This window comes from Zingiber officinale, chromosome 1B, assembly GCF_018446385.1.
Source record: "Zingiber officinale cultivar Zhangliang chromosome 1B, Zo_v1.1, whole genome shotgun sequence".
NCBI lineage: Eukaryota > Viridiplantae > Streptophyta > Magnoliopsida > Zingiberales > Zingiberaceae > Zingiber > Zingiber officinale.
Genome location: NC_055986.1, coordinates 88,478,091 through 88,496,023, shown reverse-complemented (window position 1 = coordinate 88,496,023; position 17,933 = coordinate 88,478,091). Strand labels below are relative to the sequence as shown.

The 17,933-nt window shown below is 42.0% G+C and overlaps 1 protein-coding gene across 1 annotated transcript; it reads right to left on the bottom strand.

Annotated features, from left to right (window-relative positions):
* Nucleotides 1-17,229: 17,229 nt before the first annotated feature.
* Nucleotides 17,230-17,730, bottom strand: LOC122039846. The gene is made up of 2 exons (XM_042599272.1): nt 17,654-17,730; nt 17,230-17,563 (listed from the first exon to the last, which is right to left on the bottom strand). Exons 1-2 carry the CDS (start codon nt 17,728-17,730, stop codon nt 17,230-17,232), a joined length of 411 nt encoding a protein of 136 aa, XP_042455206.1.
* Between the last annotated feature and the right edge of the window lie 203 nt (nt 17,731-17,933).

Sequence of the window (17,933 nt, the reverse complement as noted above, 5' to 3'; positions counted from 1 at the left end):
ACTATTCGAGATACGAGTACATTTATTTGATGCGCTACAATTCTAAGTACTTTGATAAGTTCAAAGAGTACAGGGATGATGATGAGAAACGTCAAGGTAAAAGTATCAAGACACTGCGGTGAGATCGTAGTGACGAGTACCTCTTAGGAGAGTTTAGGAGATACTTATCAGAAGTTGGGATTAAATCCCAACTGACTACACATGGAACACCCCAACAGAATGGTATGGCAGAAAGAAGGTATAGGACTCTTATGTAAATAATTAGATCGATGATGAGTTATTAAGAATTACCAAATTCATTTTGAGGATATACTCTGGAAGTGGAAGAGAACATAGTACCTTCTAAATCAGAACCCTCTACTCCCATAGAATTGTAGAATGGGCATAAGCCTAGTCTAAAGCATATTCGGATTTGGGGTAGTCCAGCACATGTGATGAAGGGAGACACTGATAAGTTGGAATTAAAAACAAGAGTTCACTTGTTTATGGTTATCCTAGAGAAACGAAAAGAGGTTTATAGTCCTAAAATCATAAGGTCATTGTTGGCACCAATGCTCAATTTTTAGAAGATGACTATGTAATGAACTACATGCCCATAAGTAAATTTGTTCTTAAGGAAATAATAAAGGACACGTCTAATCTAGTACCAACAGTACAACATGAGACACCACAAGAAACTGCAACACGTGTCACAGATAATGCATAATTGCAAACAGTGTCTCATCGTAGTGGGAGGGTTGTTAGGGAACCTGAAAGATTCATGTTTTGGGAGAGTCTTTGGACTTGATCCCTGGTGAACATGAACCTGATCCCCGGACATATGATGAAGCGCTCCAAGATAAAGATGCAGCATCTTAGCAAAGAGCAATGAATACTGAAATAGAATCTATGTATTCTAATAAAGTCTGGGAGCTTGTAGAACCACCAAATGGTGTAAAGTCATTGGGTGTAAAAGGTCTACAATAGGAAAGGTGGGATAGACGGGAAGGTGCAAACTTTCAAAGCAAGGCTTGTTGAAAAAGAAAACTTTTTCACCGGTAGTCATGCTTAAGTCTATCCGGATTCTTTTATCTATTACTGCTCATATGGATTATGAGATTTGACAAATGGATGTCAAGACAACTTTCCTTAATGGAAGTCTTGAAGAAAGCATCCATATGAAGCAACTAGAGGGGTTCATTGTGAAGGACAAAGAACATCTAGTATGTAAGCTTAATCGGTCTAATGGACTGAAGCAAAGCTTCAAGGTCTTGGAACATCCAGTTTAATGAAGTAATCCAGACCTATGGATTTATTCAGTGTCCGGATGAGTCTTGTGTATACAAGAAGTGTGATGGAAACATGGTGGTATTTCTTGTACTATACGTAGATGACATATTTGGTAGTTGGAAATAATATCAAAGTGTTGTCGGAAGTAAGGGTATAATTGTCCAAACAATTCAATATGAAGGACTTGGGAGAATGCACATATTCTTGGGATCAAAGTAATGAGGGATCGCAAGGAAAGAATATTATGATTATCCCAAGCTTCATATATCGATACGATCCTAGCTCGTTTTAGCATGCAAGACTCCAAGAAAGGTTTTCTACCTTTTTAGATATGGAGTAGCTTTATCTAAAGAAATGTCTCCGAAGACATCAAAGAAGATAGAGGACATGAAGGCAGTTCCTTATGCTTCGGCTGTCGGAAGCCTAATGTATGCAATGTTGTGTATGAGACCAGATATCTGTTTTACCGTAGGCATGGTTACCGTAGGCCTAATGTATGAGTTACACGGATTTGGACTTCCAATCTTATAGGGAAAATAGTAAGTCAACCTCAGGGATTTGTGTTTACTTTAGGAGGTGAAGTCATAACAATGGAGAAGTGTTAAGCATAGGTGCTTTTTCGGACTCCACTATGGAAGCTAAGTATATGACAGCCTCTGAGGTAGCCATAAAAGCTGAATGGCTCAGTAACTTCATGATGGACTTAGATGTGATTCCTGATTTGCCTAAAATTATTTGGTGTAGTAGCAAACTCGAAGAAACCACGAGCCCATAAGGCAAGTAAACACAATAGAGCGGAAGTACCACCCAATACGAGACATCGTATAACGAGGAGAAGTTGTTGCCGCCTAGATTGCATCAGATGATAACCTGAGAGATCTTTTCACTAAGGTCCTTAAGGCAAGAGCTTTTGATGGGCATGTTGAAGGGATCGGAATCAGATGTATGGCAGAATATATGGTAGTATAGTCTTTTAGTATAAGTGGGAGATTGTTGGAATGTATACTGAAAGCCTAGCTTTTTGTATAAATATTTACTTAGAAATAAGAATCATATTGGTCAAATATCTACATTTATAAGTTAAGTATAGTTATTCGATTAATTTATATTGTAGATAATATGGTGTGTGGTGTCACACACAGAAGATCATGTTATCAATTCCTTATAAATTATAAACAGTAGCTCACGACTGAGATGGAAAGGAACAAACCATTGGAATAGTAGTATTGTAATTAGGTATTAGTTTATCTTGACTGATAAATTACACTAGTACACTCTGAGTGTATTGAGTAGGATCATTTAAGTTACGTTCTTTTTATACTGACTTAATAAAAGAACAAGACCTTAGTTATTATGGAAGTGTGTGCTCTTAATCCTAATATAATAACAAGCACATATATTTAGTATTTATTTCTTTGACTTATCAAAGGGTGAGATTTAGCTCGATAAATCAATAGGCCCGATAAGTTGGAAAATGATATTACTTATAGTGTGTGTTGTTGATTATAGAAGGAAACTGTGTCCTAGTAATCTAGGTTGATAATCTCCCCAAGAGGAGCTCATAAGGATTGTCATGTTAAACCCTGCAGGTGGACTTAGTCCGACACGACAATAAGGTTGGTAGTACTACTCTTGGACTAAAATATTAATTAAAGTGAGTTGTCAGTAACTCAATTAATTAGTGGGCATCAGACATCTTAAACACAAGGAGATTAACACACTCATGATAAGAAATGAGCCCAAAATGTAAATTGGAATTGGTGCGGTAGTTCAATAATAATTCTTTAGTGGAATGAATTATTATTGATGAAATTAAGTTGGGTGTTCGGGGCGAACATGGGAAGCTTAATTTCATCGAGAGACCAAAACCAATTCCTCCTCTCGATCCCTATCATAGCCTCTTATTAATAAAGTATTATACCCACCTATACTCATCCTAAGGTGGTCGGCCAAGCAAATAGGATGAGCCAAGTTGTGTGGCCGGCCCTAGCTTGAATCCAAGCTTGGTGTGGCCGACCACATTAAATTAAAAAGGATTTTATTTTTTAAATATTTCTTATGTGGATACCATGGTTTTAAAAGAGAGATTAAAATTTAAATCTTTCCTTTTATAGCTTTCTACAAAAGATTAAGTGAAAGGTTTGATATCTTTCTTTATTTATAGATTGAAAGGAAGATTTTAATTTTAGAGAAAATTTTCCTTTTATGAAATCATGTTCATGATTTGAAAAGAGAGTTTTAAAATTAAAATTTTCCTTTTATAGTTTCTACAAAATATTAAGAAAAGATTTGATACCTTTCCTTATTTGTAGATTGAAAGGAGATTTTAATTTTATAGAAAACTTTCCTTTTTGTAAATCATCCACATGTTTTAATAGAGAGATTTTAATTTATAAAAGTTTGCTTTTATAACCAACCATGAAGGAAATTTTAATAGAGAAATTTTTATTAAAATTTCCGGAAGCAAATTAGGAAGTTTTAATTCTTGTGTTATTAAAACTTTCCTTGCTTGGAGCTATGAGGTGGCCGGCCACTTTAATTTAAGAAAAGGAAATTATTTTTAATCAATTAAATTTTCCTTTCCATGGCAAAGAAAATAAGGAAGTTTTTATTAAAACTTTCCTTATTTTCCAAGACCAAGGATTATAAAAGAGAGGGAGGGGGTGCCTTCATGAGATACAACTCTCTTCTATTTTTCCTCTCTCTTTTCCTCCTTGGTGGTGGTCGGCCCTAGCATCTTCTCCTCCTTTTCTTCCTCCTTTGTGGCCGAACCTCATCAATCTCTAGGAGCTTGTTTTGGTGGCCGGATCTAGCTTGGAGAAGAAGAAGAGAAAGGAGGATTTTGTTTCCTAGTTTTCCTTGGATCTTAGTTGGTGGCCGAGACTTGTTTTTCTTGAAGAAAGTTGCTTGGCTGAAACTTGGAAGAAGGAAGAAGAAGGGCTTGGGTGGTTCTCGTCTCGGTAGATCGTTGCCCATACAACGCCCGAGATAAGAAGAGGAATATGATAGAAGATCAAGAGGTTGTTTCTTACAAAGAAAGATATAACTAGTAATTCTTTTCCGCATCATACTAGTTTTTCTTTGTATGGATTTTAAAATACCAAACATAAGAGGCTAGAGATTCTAGATTTTCGGATTTGAAATTTGAAGTGGTATTTCTTTTGTTTTATTTGTCGATCTTGTGATTCGATTGTTCTTTTTGGTTAAACCTAAAGTTATATAAGGAAATTAAATATTGAATTTCGTTAAGAGACTTTGCCGAGGCAGTGGTGGATGTTCCCATACCCAAGAAGGCCAAGTGCCTCGCTATGTTTGACCTGGGAGTTGATTTCCGAAATAAATATTTAATTAAATTTGTAACCTAGGTGGATTTGGATCTATAATGTTAAGTATCGTTTGTGATCCAAGTCTAAACCACTAAGAACAAATAAGTTAAATTTGGAATCAATAATGTTAAGTTCCGTTTGCGATTCCGAATCTAATTTCTAAAGAACACAATAGGTAGTTAGGAAAAGGTTCGACACTTGTACAAAAAATTTTATACAGTGGAACCGGTATGATCTTCCTAGGACCAACCAACAGGTGGGTGCGTACAGAATCTTGCAACATAGCAGACGAAGGCATGAATTAGGGAGAGGATTGGTCAAAACATCAGCCAACTAGGATGAGATATGAGAGACATGAATTTTGTTACTCTGAGCCAGCTCACGAACAAAATGATAATCTAGAACAATGTGCTTCATGCTAGAATGAAACACATGATTGACATATAAGTAAGTGGCATCAATGTTGCCACAGTAGATAGAGATGGGAGAAGGCGCAAGGGCAACACCAAGTTCAAGAAGAAAGGATCAAACTTTTTGCAACTCCATATATGTAGAGGCGATGGCTTGATATTCAACCTTAGTAGATGAGCAAGCAATAAATCCCTACTTTTTGGAGTTCCACAAGATTGGATTGGGACCCAGGAAAATAATATAAGCACCTATAGAAGTGCGATCATCAACATCACCAACTCAATCTGCATTACAGTAGCCATGTAAGGAATGGGAGTGATGTTGTTGAGAAGAATATTGATATAGGTTATAATAGGTCGGCCTGTCGGATTAAGTATAAGTCATGGGCGAGAAAGATAGGAGAGGTCTATAGCTGATTGTCTGTATGATTAATAGGATAATGGATGACCAAATAAAAGGCTTTCTGCAGGTGCTCGGTCAGGCGAATCCCAACCGAGCGTAAAGGTAGTTAGTCTTATATAGCTTTTAGTATATTACCGGTTGACCAAAGGTCGAGTGAGCACCAAAGTACTTATACACGTTCGACCGGACAAAGCCTGACCGAGTTTAAAGACACTTAGTCTTATACAACCTTTAGTATATTACTGACCGAACGAAGGTCGAGCGAGTACCAAAGTACTTATACATGCTCGGCCGGATAATGCCCAACCGAGTTTAAAGGAACTTAGCCTTATACAACTTTTAGTATAATACCGACCGAGCAAATGTTGAGCGAGCACCAAAGTGTTTATACACACTCGGTCGGATAAAGCCCGACCGAGTTTAAAGGCACTTAGCCTTATATAACTTTTAGTATAATATCGGTCGAGCAAAGGTTGAGCCATCACCAAAGTGCTTATAAACTCTCGGCCGGACAAAGCTCGACTGAGTTTAAAGGCGCTTAGCCTTATAGCATTTAGTCATAACACAGATAGTACATTCTGGATCAAAAACTACTTAACAGAGAGTATTCTGAATATATATATATATATATATGACTGGCTTGCTTGACCGACCGAAACATGCTTAACAGAAGATATTCTTAATATATATATATATATATAACCGGCTTGATTGACCAGCCGAGATATGCTTAACAGAAGATACTCTTAATACATACACAACCAGCTTGGATGACCAGCCAAGACATGTTTAACAGAAGATAGCACACAAGTATGACAGCTTGGTAAATTTGGCGAGAAATATTCTCTGGAAGCTTCTTCATTTATAGTGACGTGTTCCTATACATACTTCATCAAGAATATGAGTCATAAATGACATAAAAGGTACATTTGGGGTACAAAAAAGATTCCTTAGAATATTATCACATGAAGCATAAGGTATGACTTTATCTTCTAACAAACTCTAACAAACCGAGGACCACCTCATGACTACGGAGGTTATATGAGGTAGTATAAAAGGGGAGATCCTCTCCATTGGTAAGGTATGCAAACTCTTGCATCCAAAACTCTGTTCCTAAATACTTTTGTTACTGTACTTCTTCTTCTTCTTCCACCTTTGAGAGAGGAACTGACTTGAGCGTCGAAGGACCTAGTCAGGGATCTCCACCCCGGTCCTAGGTCACTAACGCTTTGTTGGCTTATATCACTGTGCGTAGGATTGTTGAGGAGCTCTTTTGGATCTTCAGGAGTTCATCGTCTTTGAGACCCTTGTTCACCGGAGACAGTGCGCCTTCTCATAGATTTCAGATAGGATCAAACATCATAGGAACACGAACCATTAAGGTAGCGCAATAAACGTTTGATGTCCCATAGTGTAGAGAGGAATGAAAGTACATAAACTGAGATAGTTGTTAATAGCAAAGGAAATATCTAGATAAGTAAATGAAAGATATTGCAGACTATCATTTAATGATACAAGGTCATGTCCGCAGGGGTAAGCCATCTATAAGGTGCAGTGTAGGAGACGTTGCGAGAGGCGATTAAGGTTAGCCACATTGGTCCTGGTAAGATTGTTGAGGAGATACTTTTTTCTGAGAGAGACAAAGGCCTCCTCTATAAGAATCAACCTTAACACCCAGAAAATAAGACCAAGAAACCAAATCCTTGACAAAGAACTAAATACTCAATTGATAAATGAAGCCCTATAGAGCGCCTGAATTATTTCTTGTGAGAATCATATCATCAACATAGACAAGGAGAAACATAGTAACATCGCCAAAATAGAAAATAAATAGAGGTGTGTCAGCATGAGTCCTAGTGAGCCTGACACTAACTAAAAATTAACGAAGTGGTACTAGGCATGTAGCGCATTCTTAAGACCATAAATCACTTTATTTAACTTGCACACATGAGAGGAAAAAATAGACTCAACAAACACAGGAGGCTGAGCTATATAAACATAGTCATCTTAACTAATCCTAAAGAAAAGTATTATTCACATCCATCTGACAAATAGACCACCCATTAGAAATCACAAGGGACAATAGAATATAAACTATAGTCAATGTTGCCACAGGATTGAAAGTGTCACAATAGTCAAGACCCGAATATTGATAAAATCTCTTAGCAACTAGACGAGCTTTGTAGCGATCAATAATGGCATTAGGCTTTCATTTAATACAAAACATCCATTTACATCCAACCACATTATGATGGATGTCAAATGGAACAAGATTCCTGATGTCATTACTAAGTAGATCATCAAATTCCTTAGACATAGCTATACACCAGTGGGGATCCTTAAAAGCAGTAGTATGTGTAGTGGGCTCAGATGAAGTAATGTCAGTGATAACTATGAGGCCAAAGAAAAGATTGGGCTTGAAGATATTATTTTTCGAACAAGTGACCATAGGATGAGGAACGAGGTCAAGGTCCGACGAGGTGGGAGGGGGTTCAACCGTAGAATTGGATGGAGGGTACAGTTGGTTAGGCTGGGCAAGGAGTGCAAGTAAGGGTGATGGTGAAAATGAGCAGAGAGGTTAAGAGTTACTAGACAGGGAATCCTCCAAAGGCACAGTAAATAGCACTCCAGAAAAGGAACTAGTACCAGAGCCACCACTAGCAAAAGGAAACAAACTCAATAAAGACAACATGACATAAAACAAAAGTTTTTTCAGGGGATGACTCATAACACATATAGACACTTTGAATTAGGGAGTAACCAAGAAAAAGACAGAGGTAAGTTTATGTGGATCATATGGGCGAAGACAAGAATAGCAGAGACAATAAAAAATGCAAAGCTTGGAAAGATTTGGTAATGCAGTGAAGATACTTTCAAAGGAGGATTTGTAGGAAAGATTGCGTTTAGGTGACTAATCAATGAGATAGATTGTCGTGGCAAAGGCAAATGGCCAAAACTAGGTAATGACATACGCATAGTGGAGAAGCATAAGACCGATTTAGACAACATGGCGGTGGCGACATTCAGAGAAGTCATTATGCTTAGAAGTGTATGGAGGGGTGGCCAGATGAGAAATTTCATGTAAACCAAAAAATTCTTCGAGAGCAAGGAATTCACCACCATTGTCAGAGTACAGAGTGATAATATGACTATTAAGTTGTTTCTCTATAAGAGATTTAAAGCAACAAAAGATATGAAGGACATATGATTTGCGTTTTAAAGGGTATAATCAAATATATTTATTGTAGTGGTTAACAAATATAACATAATTGTTGGATCTATGCACATAAGAGGGGGTGAATCATGTGATTTTAAAGCTTATCTTTTTTGTTTTTTAAAATGAGTACACATCAGAAAGAAGAGAAAATAAAACACAAGGAAAACCAAAACATGATCAGTTACTTAGTTCGGAGCTTTCGACGACTCCTACTCTAAGACCCAAGCCCCTCAGAACTATTGATGGATAATCCACTAAATTCTCTACTAGTAAACTCCTGATAGAGTAATCAAATACAAATAATGAAAAAGAAAAGTGTAACAATCCTACACTTTTCTTTTGCAAGTATAAACAAAAGCACAGTAAAAGAAATTGTTATCAACACTTAAAAGAATTAACTTTGATCGAGCTCGTGTGTTGGTGTTGGTTTATCGGCAGTGATCGGGCATAGTAGAGTCACAGTTGATGGAGAGTACAGCGATAGAATGATCGAAAGTAAGCGTGTAGAAGTTGTTTTTTGGTCATTGGTTGAATGCTCTTTTATAACCATCTCCGAGCACCTAGACCACCCCTGACACCTGGATCGAGGCATATTCAATCCTGCTTTATCGCTGATTTATCCATATCTGGGCGCATGGACCCGGTCCAGGCGCTTGGACTGCTAATGTGTCTGCGCCCCATCGAAGCTCTATCTCTGAAACTTCACCCATCTCTGGGTGCCCGGACTGGTCCGAGCACTTGGACTCTGACGTTTGTCAGCTAATCAGAGTGTGCCACCTCAGCTCAGCTAGTCGTCTATTCAACCTCTTTCCAGGCGCCTAGACCAACTCCGGGCGCTCGGATCTCCGAGAGCATGCTTGAATTGTGTCAAGGAGCATGGATCCCTTTTTCTAACCATATGATTTCCTCCATCACAAGGTTAGCCCAACCAAGTATAACCTACAAAATAGAGTTATCATAATATTAAATGATATTATTAATTAGATCCTGTCTTCTCAAAATCAAGATCTAGTTATGGTTTCAGCTTAGACTTCCAAAATAGATCTAAGTTACTCCAGCATCTACAGTCCAACTGGGACTCGTTCTCACTGAATCACTCTCCTCCAGTAACTTACCTTCACTTACCACTTGTAATCACTTGACTTGTCTCTCGACCTACTAAATCTTCCTATCATAATAGTATATTCGAACTTTAGCCAATCATTTGAAATCAAACATCTTAACTGGACTTCAGCCAACTATCTAGTCCTTACTGACCCAGCTGGAATTCCTACCAGAATCATACATCTGAACTTCAACACGGTGTCTTGTCCTCTAGATTCGACAATTTCTGCACACTCGGTAAAAGTATTAGATAAATATAACACTTAACTTTAATCCATTTGTCGTTCATTAAAATTTGAGTTTGACCATTGATGCTAACTATATCAACAATAATATTTATAACCATCACAGAACATAATTGAGAAAATCTAAATATCAGAAAAATTTAGATTAAGTGGAAATTATGAAATAAGAGAAAAATCATAAAACGATAACTTTTGACTTTTCTTGCATTGCAAGAATTACAATTTAAATGAAGCAATGGGGAAGTAAAAGACGACAATGACTTATATGCAACTAAATGACATAAGACTCGATCAGATGGGTGACCAAGATGACTGTGTCAGACATATAGTGACATGATAGAGGAAGAGAGAGCAAGTGGTGAAGAAGGCATGGAGGCAAGCCAAGAATAGACATCGCCTTTAGTGGACCTTAATGGAGGATTGCCCCGGTGCACGGATCCTTCACCTAAAAAATGAATGAAGAAAAAACAATAATGACATCATTAGATTTGTAGAATTGAGAAACAAACAAAAAAATTCTTATTGATTGAAGAAACACAGAGGGTGTGAGGGAACTTCAAGGAACATGAAGTAGAGGGTGGTAAGAGATAACCTATATGAGTGATGGGAAGGCCAACACCATCACCAATAATGACATCATTAGAGCTAATGTATGAAGTATGTATGGAGATATTGGTGGGATTAGAAGTGACATGATAAGTGGTGCCAGAGTCAATAATTTAATCATACTGAGAGGGTTGTGCTAGTGAGTAAGCAATGACATGGAAAGTAAATGGTCTAGACAGGGTGAGGATGCAGAGAATGGGGAGCAAAGGTAGTATTTAGTAGATATTGAAAATCTAATCAACGCCTAGCAGAGTGGCCATGACGAATGCAAAGCTGACAATACCCAAGATACGAGTGGGGAGAAAGCAGGCCTGAAGACGATTGGTGCGGCTGTTGTGATTCCTGTGAGGGTGTGAAGCCAGAGTAGCATGCAGCGGTGGGCTACGACGGCGGTGCGAGTGCCGCCCTACAATAAGGACCAATAGATCTGGCGGAAGGATGAGTAGTGGCCGAAAGAGTGATTTGAGTATCCAGGCGGATAAGGAGATGAGCTTCATGATCAAGGAGCTTTCATATAACTCCTCAAACAAGATGACAGTGTCCTACGCTTGAATGACATGAGTAAGCTTCTTATAGTCATTATCCATACCATGGCGAACTTTAATGGTGAGATCTTCATCGTCAATGGGCACATTCATGAGAGCGAGTTCATCAGCCTTTGATTTGATAAACTGCATAAACTCAATGATGGATTGAGAACTTTTGACTGGATTGTGAAGTTATGTTTTTAGTTGCATGATGTGGCCACGAAAGAGTTTGCCATAGGTGAGAGCAAGAGTGTTCCAGGCTTCAGCAGATGTGCAAGTAGTCACAATAAACGTGATCCAAGATAGAGACAATGATCCAATGATGATGTTTAATATGAGTTGATTCTAGCGAATCCACAAAAAATACGCAGAATTAGTCATCTGAACATTACGTTGTTGAATTTGACTAGACATGGATGGGAGCCATCAACAAATCCAAGTAGATCATGACCAATTAGGAGGGTCGTGAACTATAGACACCATGAGAGATAATTGGAGGAGGTGAGCTTCAAGGGTGCATGAGCAGTAGTGTTAAAGGAGATTGGAAGATTAGGGGCAGCTACAAGAGTGGAGGTAGCCATAGGGTCATAAGAAAACAAATAGTAGGGGCAACAATGACAGTGACTAACTAGGATTAAGTTTAGTGGAATAGACTAGGTGCTCTGATACCATGTATAAACTATTGAGAGAATATATAATTACATATATCTCAAGAATGAATACGAGACAAGTTTATATACAAAATATAAATCTAAAATAGATAAAGAATTATATGAGATAAAGGAAACAAAATTTACAAAAGATAATGCACAATAATAAAAGATATATTCCAATATAATACACGAGTCGAGTAGCATAACATGGCTCTCTCTCTCTCTCTATATATATATATATAAAAGAAAAGTTTATTTTCCCAAAACTTGTTGATTATGTTGTTAATGTTTAATATATTTTTATTGAATATGATTAAATTAGGAGTACACTATAGATGTTTAATTTGATTTTTTAATTATATTTTTTTATATGGTGTTAATTATATTTTTGTTGAATGATGATATTTGGATGGAATGAAAAAAATTATTAGTATAGAAAATATCTGATTCTCTGATGAGTATTGATCTTGTCTGAAAATCGAGGCGATGGACGCTGGGAGGCGTGGCGCTCCTGTTGACTCTTGATGAACTCCGAGTTGAGGGAACCTGCAACCACAACAACGTCAGTGCCGAGCCAAGGTGGGGTTCCCCGGTGAGATGACCCTCCGACACTCAAATCAGACCCCAGCAGTGTATAAGCGAGGAAACGAAGAGAAGGGAAAGTAGCAGCGTAACAATAGCTGCAGTAGAGATTCCATACCTCCGTCGGAGCTTGGGGTCCTTATATAGACTCCCAGAGAGCGTGTGCACGCTTCTTGAGGTGTGCACACTTCTCAAAGCATACCCTGAAAAGACGTGTAGAAAAGCGTCTCTGACACCATACCTTAACAATAACAGCCCGAGCATATCCTTGACAAGACAGTGGAAGCTTCCGTCTGATGATCCTCTGCCTAACCATGCCGTCAACCATGCCGCCTGTCGATAGCACTGATTCCCAGAAGGATATCACCATCTACTCCCTTTGTCTGCTTCTGGGTCTAGCGGGAGAGCCACTCGGTCGATCCTCGTACATTCGGACGGCTGCCCCTCCTGGGGTTGAGCGGGAGAGCTACTCGGCCTGCCCTCAGTCATTCGGGCGACCTTACCCTTGGGTCGAGCGGGAGACCCGCTCAGTCATCCTTCCACTATCTGCTCGGTTGTGACTCCACTCTGTTATGAGATTTCAGGCAAGTCCGAGCCGATTGGCCGCTCGGCATTTGGATTTGCTGATACTTGATCTTCTAAGCGTCGGAAGTTCGGTCTGGAGCCGAGCTGTATTGATGTCCGGTCGGGTTCTATTACTTCTAATTGGACGATGATGATCAAGGTGTTGACCATCTTGACTTTGACCACTATCGTGTCATTGACCCTTCTGCTGAGCGGGCCCAGCCTTACCACCGGATCACATGTCTCCCCCTCAAGTCTAGTCGAAGGAGGTTGTAAGTCCGACTGACTGAACAAGTAGTCTGAGTTGGATTGGCCGATCTACCGTGATGCTGGTCTAGACTCTGATCGGTTTGTCGAAGAGTGTCAAACGGCCCTGAGACTGCTTCTTGAGGCTAATCGGCACTCCGCATATTTACATTTCAAGAAATTCAGTTTGTACCCTGGGCCTAGAGCGGTCAACGCTGGCGTCACCCAAATCCCCTTGGAATTCGTGTAGATTAGGATCATTAAAGCCGAGCACGCACCCACGCCTGTTAATGGCACCTATTAAATGCCGCCCTGTTGGCGTGTGCCACATGTCACTGCCACCATCACCACATGTCCGAAGTGACAGACGCTGATGTGACGTTCGACAGTTTGAATTTAACGGTTGGATCTACACTCTGACTTTCGTGCCCTAGATCAAACGGCTCCGGTTGGGCGAAAACAATCTTTATAAAGTCGTCGCGTTACCTTCGTTTTCTTGCCTCACATCTTCTTCTCCGATAGCTGCAGGCAGCTCTTTGTGCAACTAGTGCTCCGGCGACCCTCTGTTTTCCTTGGTGGCGACCTCCTCTCCTCTTTCTGTAAGCTTTTTTCAACTTTTTACTGTTCCTTCAGATTCTCGCGCCCTTCTAGTGTTCTCTTCATTTTCCATCCACCTTTTCCGTCGATCCTCTTGTTTCCCCCTTTTCTGGTCATGGTCAGCTCTTCCCGACCGTCCGACCCCACTTCTGGTCTCTAGTATACCACCATGGAGACTAGGTTCGACGCGGGTTACGCTGAGAGCCTCCGGAGTGTCTATGAAATTCCTTCTGACCACAAAATTATTCTACCCTCTTTGTCCGATGGCCCAATGATCCACCGATCGGAACCATCTGTCTATTCAAAGACTAATTCGTGGTCGGCTTTCGCTTTTCCATCCAACCCTTTATCCTTGAAGTTTGTAACTACTTCCGCGTTCCTCTTCCCCAGCTCGTACCAAATTCCTTCCGTCTGCTGTGCGACGTTGTTGTGCTGTTCTGGCTGCACGACATTCCCCTAACCCCTCAAGTCTTTCATTATTTCTACTATCCCAAGCAGTCCGAGCTAGGGACCTATCTTTTTTTAGTCTCAGATCGACCTAGTATTTTTCGACAAAATGTCCACCTCCAACAAACACTGGAAGGAGTACTTCTTCTTCCTTTGTCTCCCTGAGCGGCCGTGCTTTTGGACGCGTTGGCAGGTTGGGCTACCACCTCAGCCAGATCTGAAGAAGTACAAGAGCCGATCAGATTATCTCCATGCTGCGAACATGCTGGCCGGTCAAAAATACAACATCCATAAGATACTACTGGAGGGTGTTATGTATATCTTTGGGTTGAGTCCGATCCGCGTGAAGCTCCTGAGCGGCTTAGGTATGAGATTTCTTACCCTTCTCCCTAGAATCTAACTGATTTATTCTTTTCTTTTGCAGTCATGAGATCATGATGCGAGCACGTGCGGCCGGTCTGATCAAGCTCAAGGATGCTGAGATCGAGGTAGCTACAGTGAAGGAAATGGCGAGCCTTGGCTTAATGTCGGTCGGCTCCCACGAAGGTACGTTGGCGGAGAGCGGGGGGATGCCAATTGTGGGCGAAGGCGACACCGGCCGGATGACCAGCACAGTGGTGGCGGGTGACCCACTCCCCTCTGGAGTGCAACCCGCTGCCTAGACCAATGGCTCGGGATCTTCAGGCGACGGCGAGCCACTCATCAGGCGTAAGAGACGCCACACGACCACTCCTTCTCGATCCACCACCTCGGTCATGAGACCCTCCAAGCGAGGCAGTTCATCATCTCCTGCGGCCATCCCTGAAACAGTGGAGGCCACTTTCTCTGATCGGACACCCTCCTTGGCTGATCTACTTCCGGAGCCTATCATCACGCGACCTATCGCGTCTCTACCTCCGTCTTGAACCCAACGGAGGCCACTGCGGTCCAGGATCGATCCTGTGTCGACCACCACTCCTTCTGATTCGGCGATCTCCTCCTCGTCGGACCCGAGCAGTCGACGATCGGTGACCGTGACCCTCAACCTTCCAACGGAGGACTACCTTAAGCAGTACGCCCGCCCGATCGTCCCTGAGCATAAGATTTTGATCTACGGGCCCCTTGCTAGTATCTGGGAGGAAGTGAGGGCTCGAGCAACGATGATGTCGCCAAGAGCGCTCGGGAACAGTCATCTACAGATGTCCACTGGGGTACGTATTTTATCAATTCATAATTTACCTCTGGTCGGCATTATAATTTTTCTATTCCCTTACAGTACTGGGTGGAGAGCGTGGCCATGTGCCAACGACTCGCCTTTGTGATGGAAGAGTTGAAGAAGCTTAAGCTTTCAGGCAGTGCGTCCTCTTCCCCAGGGGCCTTCACTTGCCGAGTTGCAGACCGATTTGGAGAAGGCCAACAAACTCTTGGAGGTCGAGCAAAAGAAATCCGTCGACCAAGCTATCCGGCTGGGCCAGCTCGAGGCGCAGGTGAAGACTTATGATAAGAAGATTGATCTGGCTGCGACAAGGAAAAATCGGGCCATCCCGACCTGGAACTAAAGAACCAGGAGGCTCAGAATTTTGCCTAGAAGCTCAAAGAAATTGACTTACTGGTAGTCGAGCGGGGCGACCGCTCGACTACATAGGCTTCTCTTCAGGGGTAGCTGAAGAACCTTGAAGCCACTCTAGAGGCCTCTCGCGATGCTCTGAAGACCTACCAGGAGGCCGAGCCTAGCCACTTCGAGGTGATGAAACAGGAGTACCTCCGCTCGGACCAATTCACCAACAAGGTCGTCCGTCGGATCGTCCGGGCCTTTGAATTAGCTGTTGAGGGGACTCTTGGTCTGCTTAAGGTGAGCAGTCACCTCCCCGAAACCCTGACTGATGGCGTTATCAATCGCAGCTAGCTCAACGACTCAATGCCTGATGACGTCTTCGATTATCTTGAGTGAGGCGGAGAGTTTGTAAGAAAATTTTTGAAGTATGTTTGCACGCCCGCCGCTCGGGTATTCCACTTTTTTTTTTGGGTAATAAAAGATCTTATTTTCTGCAAATTTTCCCTGCTCGTATGCCCGCTCTTGATCCCCCCGGTTAGCACAACAACTAGTCTGTCTTGCTCTCTTCGCCATTAGCTAAGTTTTTGACTATATAATCCCAAGCGGACAATGCTCGGGTCGTAGTTCGACCGCTGATAAAATTAGTAGGGTTGTACCTCTCGCATTTAAGGTCGTCGCTCGACTATTTATGAAGACTCGCGTTTGATCGTCGCCATTCGGTAATTCAGTGAAGTCGTGAGTTTAAGGTCGCCGCTCAACCGTTGGTGGAGACTAGGGTTTAACGTCACCGCTCGATGATTTGATGAAGATGTGGGTTTAAGGTCGCCACTCAACCGTCTATGGAGACTAGGATTTAACGTCATCGCTTGACAATTTGACGAAGACGTGGGTTTAAGGTCGCCGCTCGACCGTCGATGGAGACTAGGGTTTAACATCGCCGCTCGACGATTTAATGAAGACGTGAGTTTAAGGTCGTCTCTCGACCATCGGTGGAGACTAGGGTTTAACATCACCGCTCGACGATTTAACAAAGACGTATGTTTAAGGTCGCCACTCGACCGTCTGTGGAGACTAGGGTTTAACGTCGCTGCTCGATGATTTGATGAAGACATGAGTTTAAGGACGCCGCTCGACCATCGGTGGAGACTAGGGTTTATCATCGCCGCTCAATGATTTGGTGAGTCGTTCAGCCCGGAACTTTGAAACCCTTGAGTTCTTTTTTACTTATCCAGCAACCAGAGTACAGGGCTATCGGGGTACAAAGATTTACTACATGAGCGCACCTCGTATCCGGCTCGGTAGAGATGGAGATGATTTGCGCTCCATGGCCATTCCAGTCGCCTCCCGTTCTCGTCCTCCAAGTAGTAGGCCCCTGAGCGAACCTTTCCCATGACCTTAAAAGCCCCACCCCAGGGGGCTTCCAGCTTCGAGATATCGCCGACCGACTTTACTTTCTTCCACACCAAGTCACCGACCTGAAACGATCTTGGGGTCACCCTTCAGTTGTAGTTCTGCCTCACCCTTTGCCAGTAGGCCATCAGCCGTACTACCGCTTTGGTGTGCATCTCGTCCACCAAATCCAGCTCCAAGAGCCTCCGCTCGGCGTTGTCCTCGCTGTAGTGTTGTATCCGATCGGATTCAACACCGACCTCGACGGGGACGATCGATTCTTCACCGTACACCAGGTGGAAAGGAGTTGCCCCGGTCCCTTCCTTGGGAGTCGTACGAAGCGCCCACAGTACACTGGGGAGCTCATCGACCCAGCTGCCTTCCATATGGTCGAGCCAAGCATGGAGGATTTTGAGAATTTCATGGTTGGTGACCTCTGCTTGCCTGTTGCTTTGAGTGTATGCTACCGAGTTGAAGGCTTGCTGAATGTCATATCCTTCGCACCATTCTCGGAGTCTCTGGCTGGCAAACTACCTTTCGTTATCTGAGAAGAGCCGACGGGGGATACCGAACCGGTAGATGATGTGCTGCCAGATGAACTTCATGACCATCTTCTCGGTTATTCTTGCCAGCGGCTCGACTTCTACCTATTTGGAGAAATAATCCACCGCGACGAGCAGGAACTTCCGCTGACTTGTTGCCATGGGGAATGGCCCGACAATGCTCATGCCCCATTGGTCAAATGGGCAAGAGACCGTGGATGCCTTCATCTCCTCGGTCGACCGGTGTGAGAGGCTATGATACTTCTGGCAGG

Bases quoted from the DNA above. Each gene is read 5' to 3' on its own strand.
- LOC122039846 (XM_042599272.1), bottom strand. From the start codon at position 17,730: ATGGTCATGAAGTTCATCTGGCAGCACATCATCTACCGGTTCGGTATC. The intron at 17,564-17,653 runs GTAGTTTGCCAG...TCAAAGCAACAG, and splicing joins CTCTTCTCAGATAACGAAAG to GCAAGCAGAGGTCACCAACC.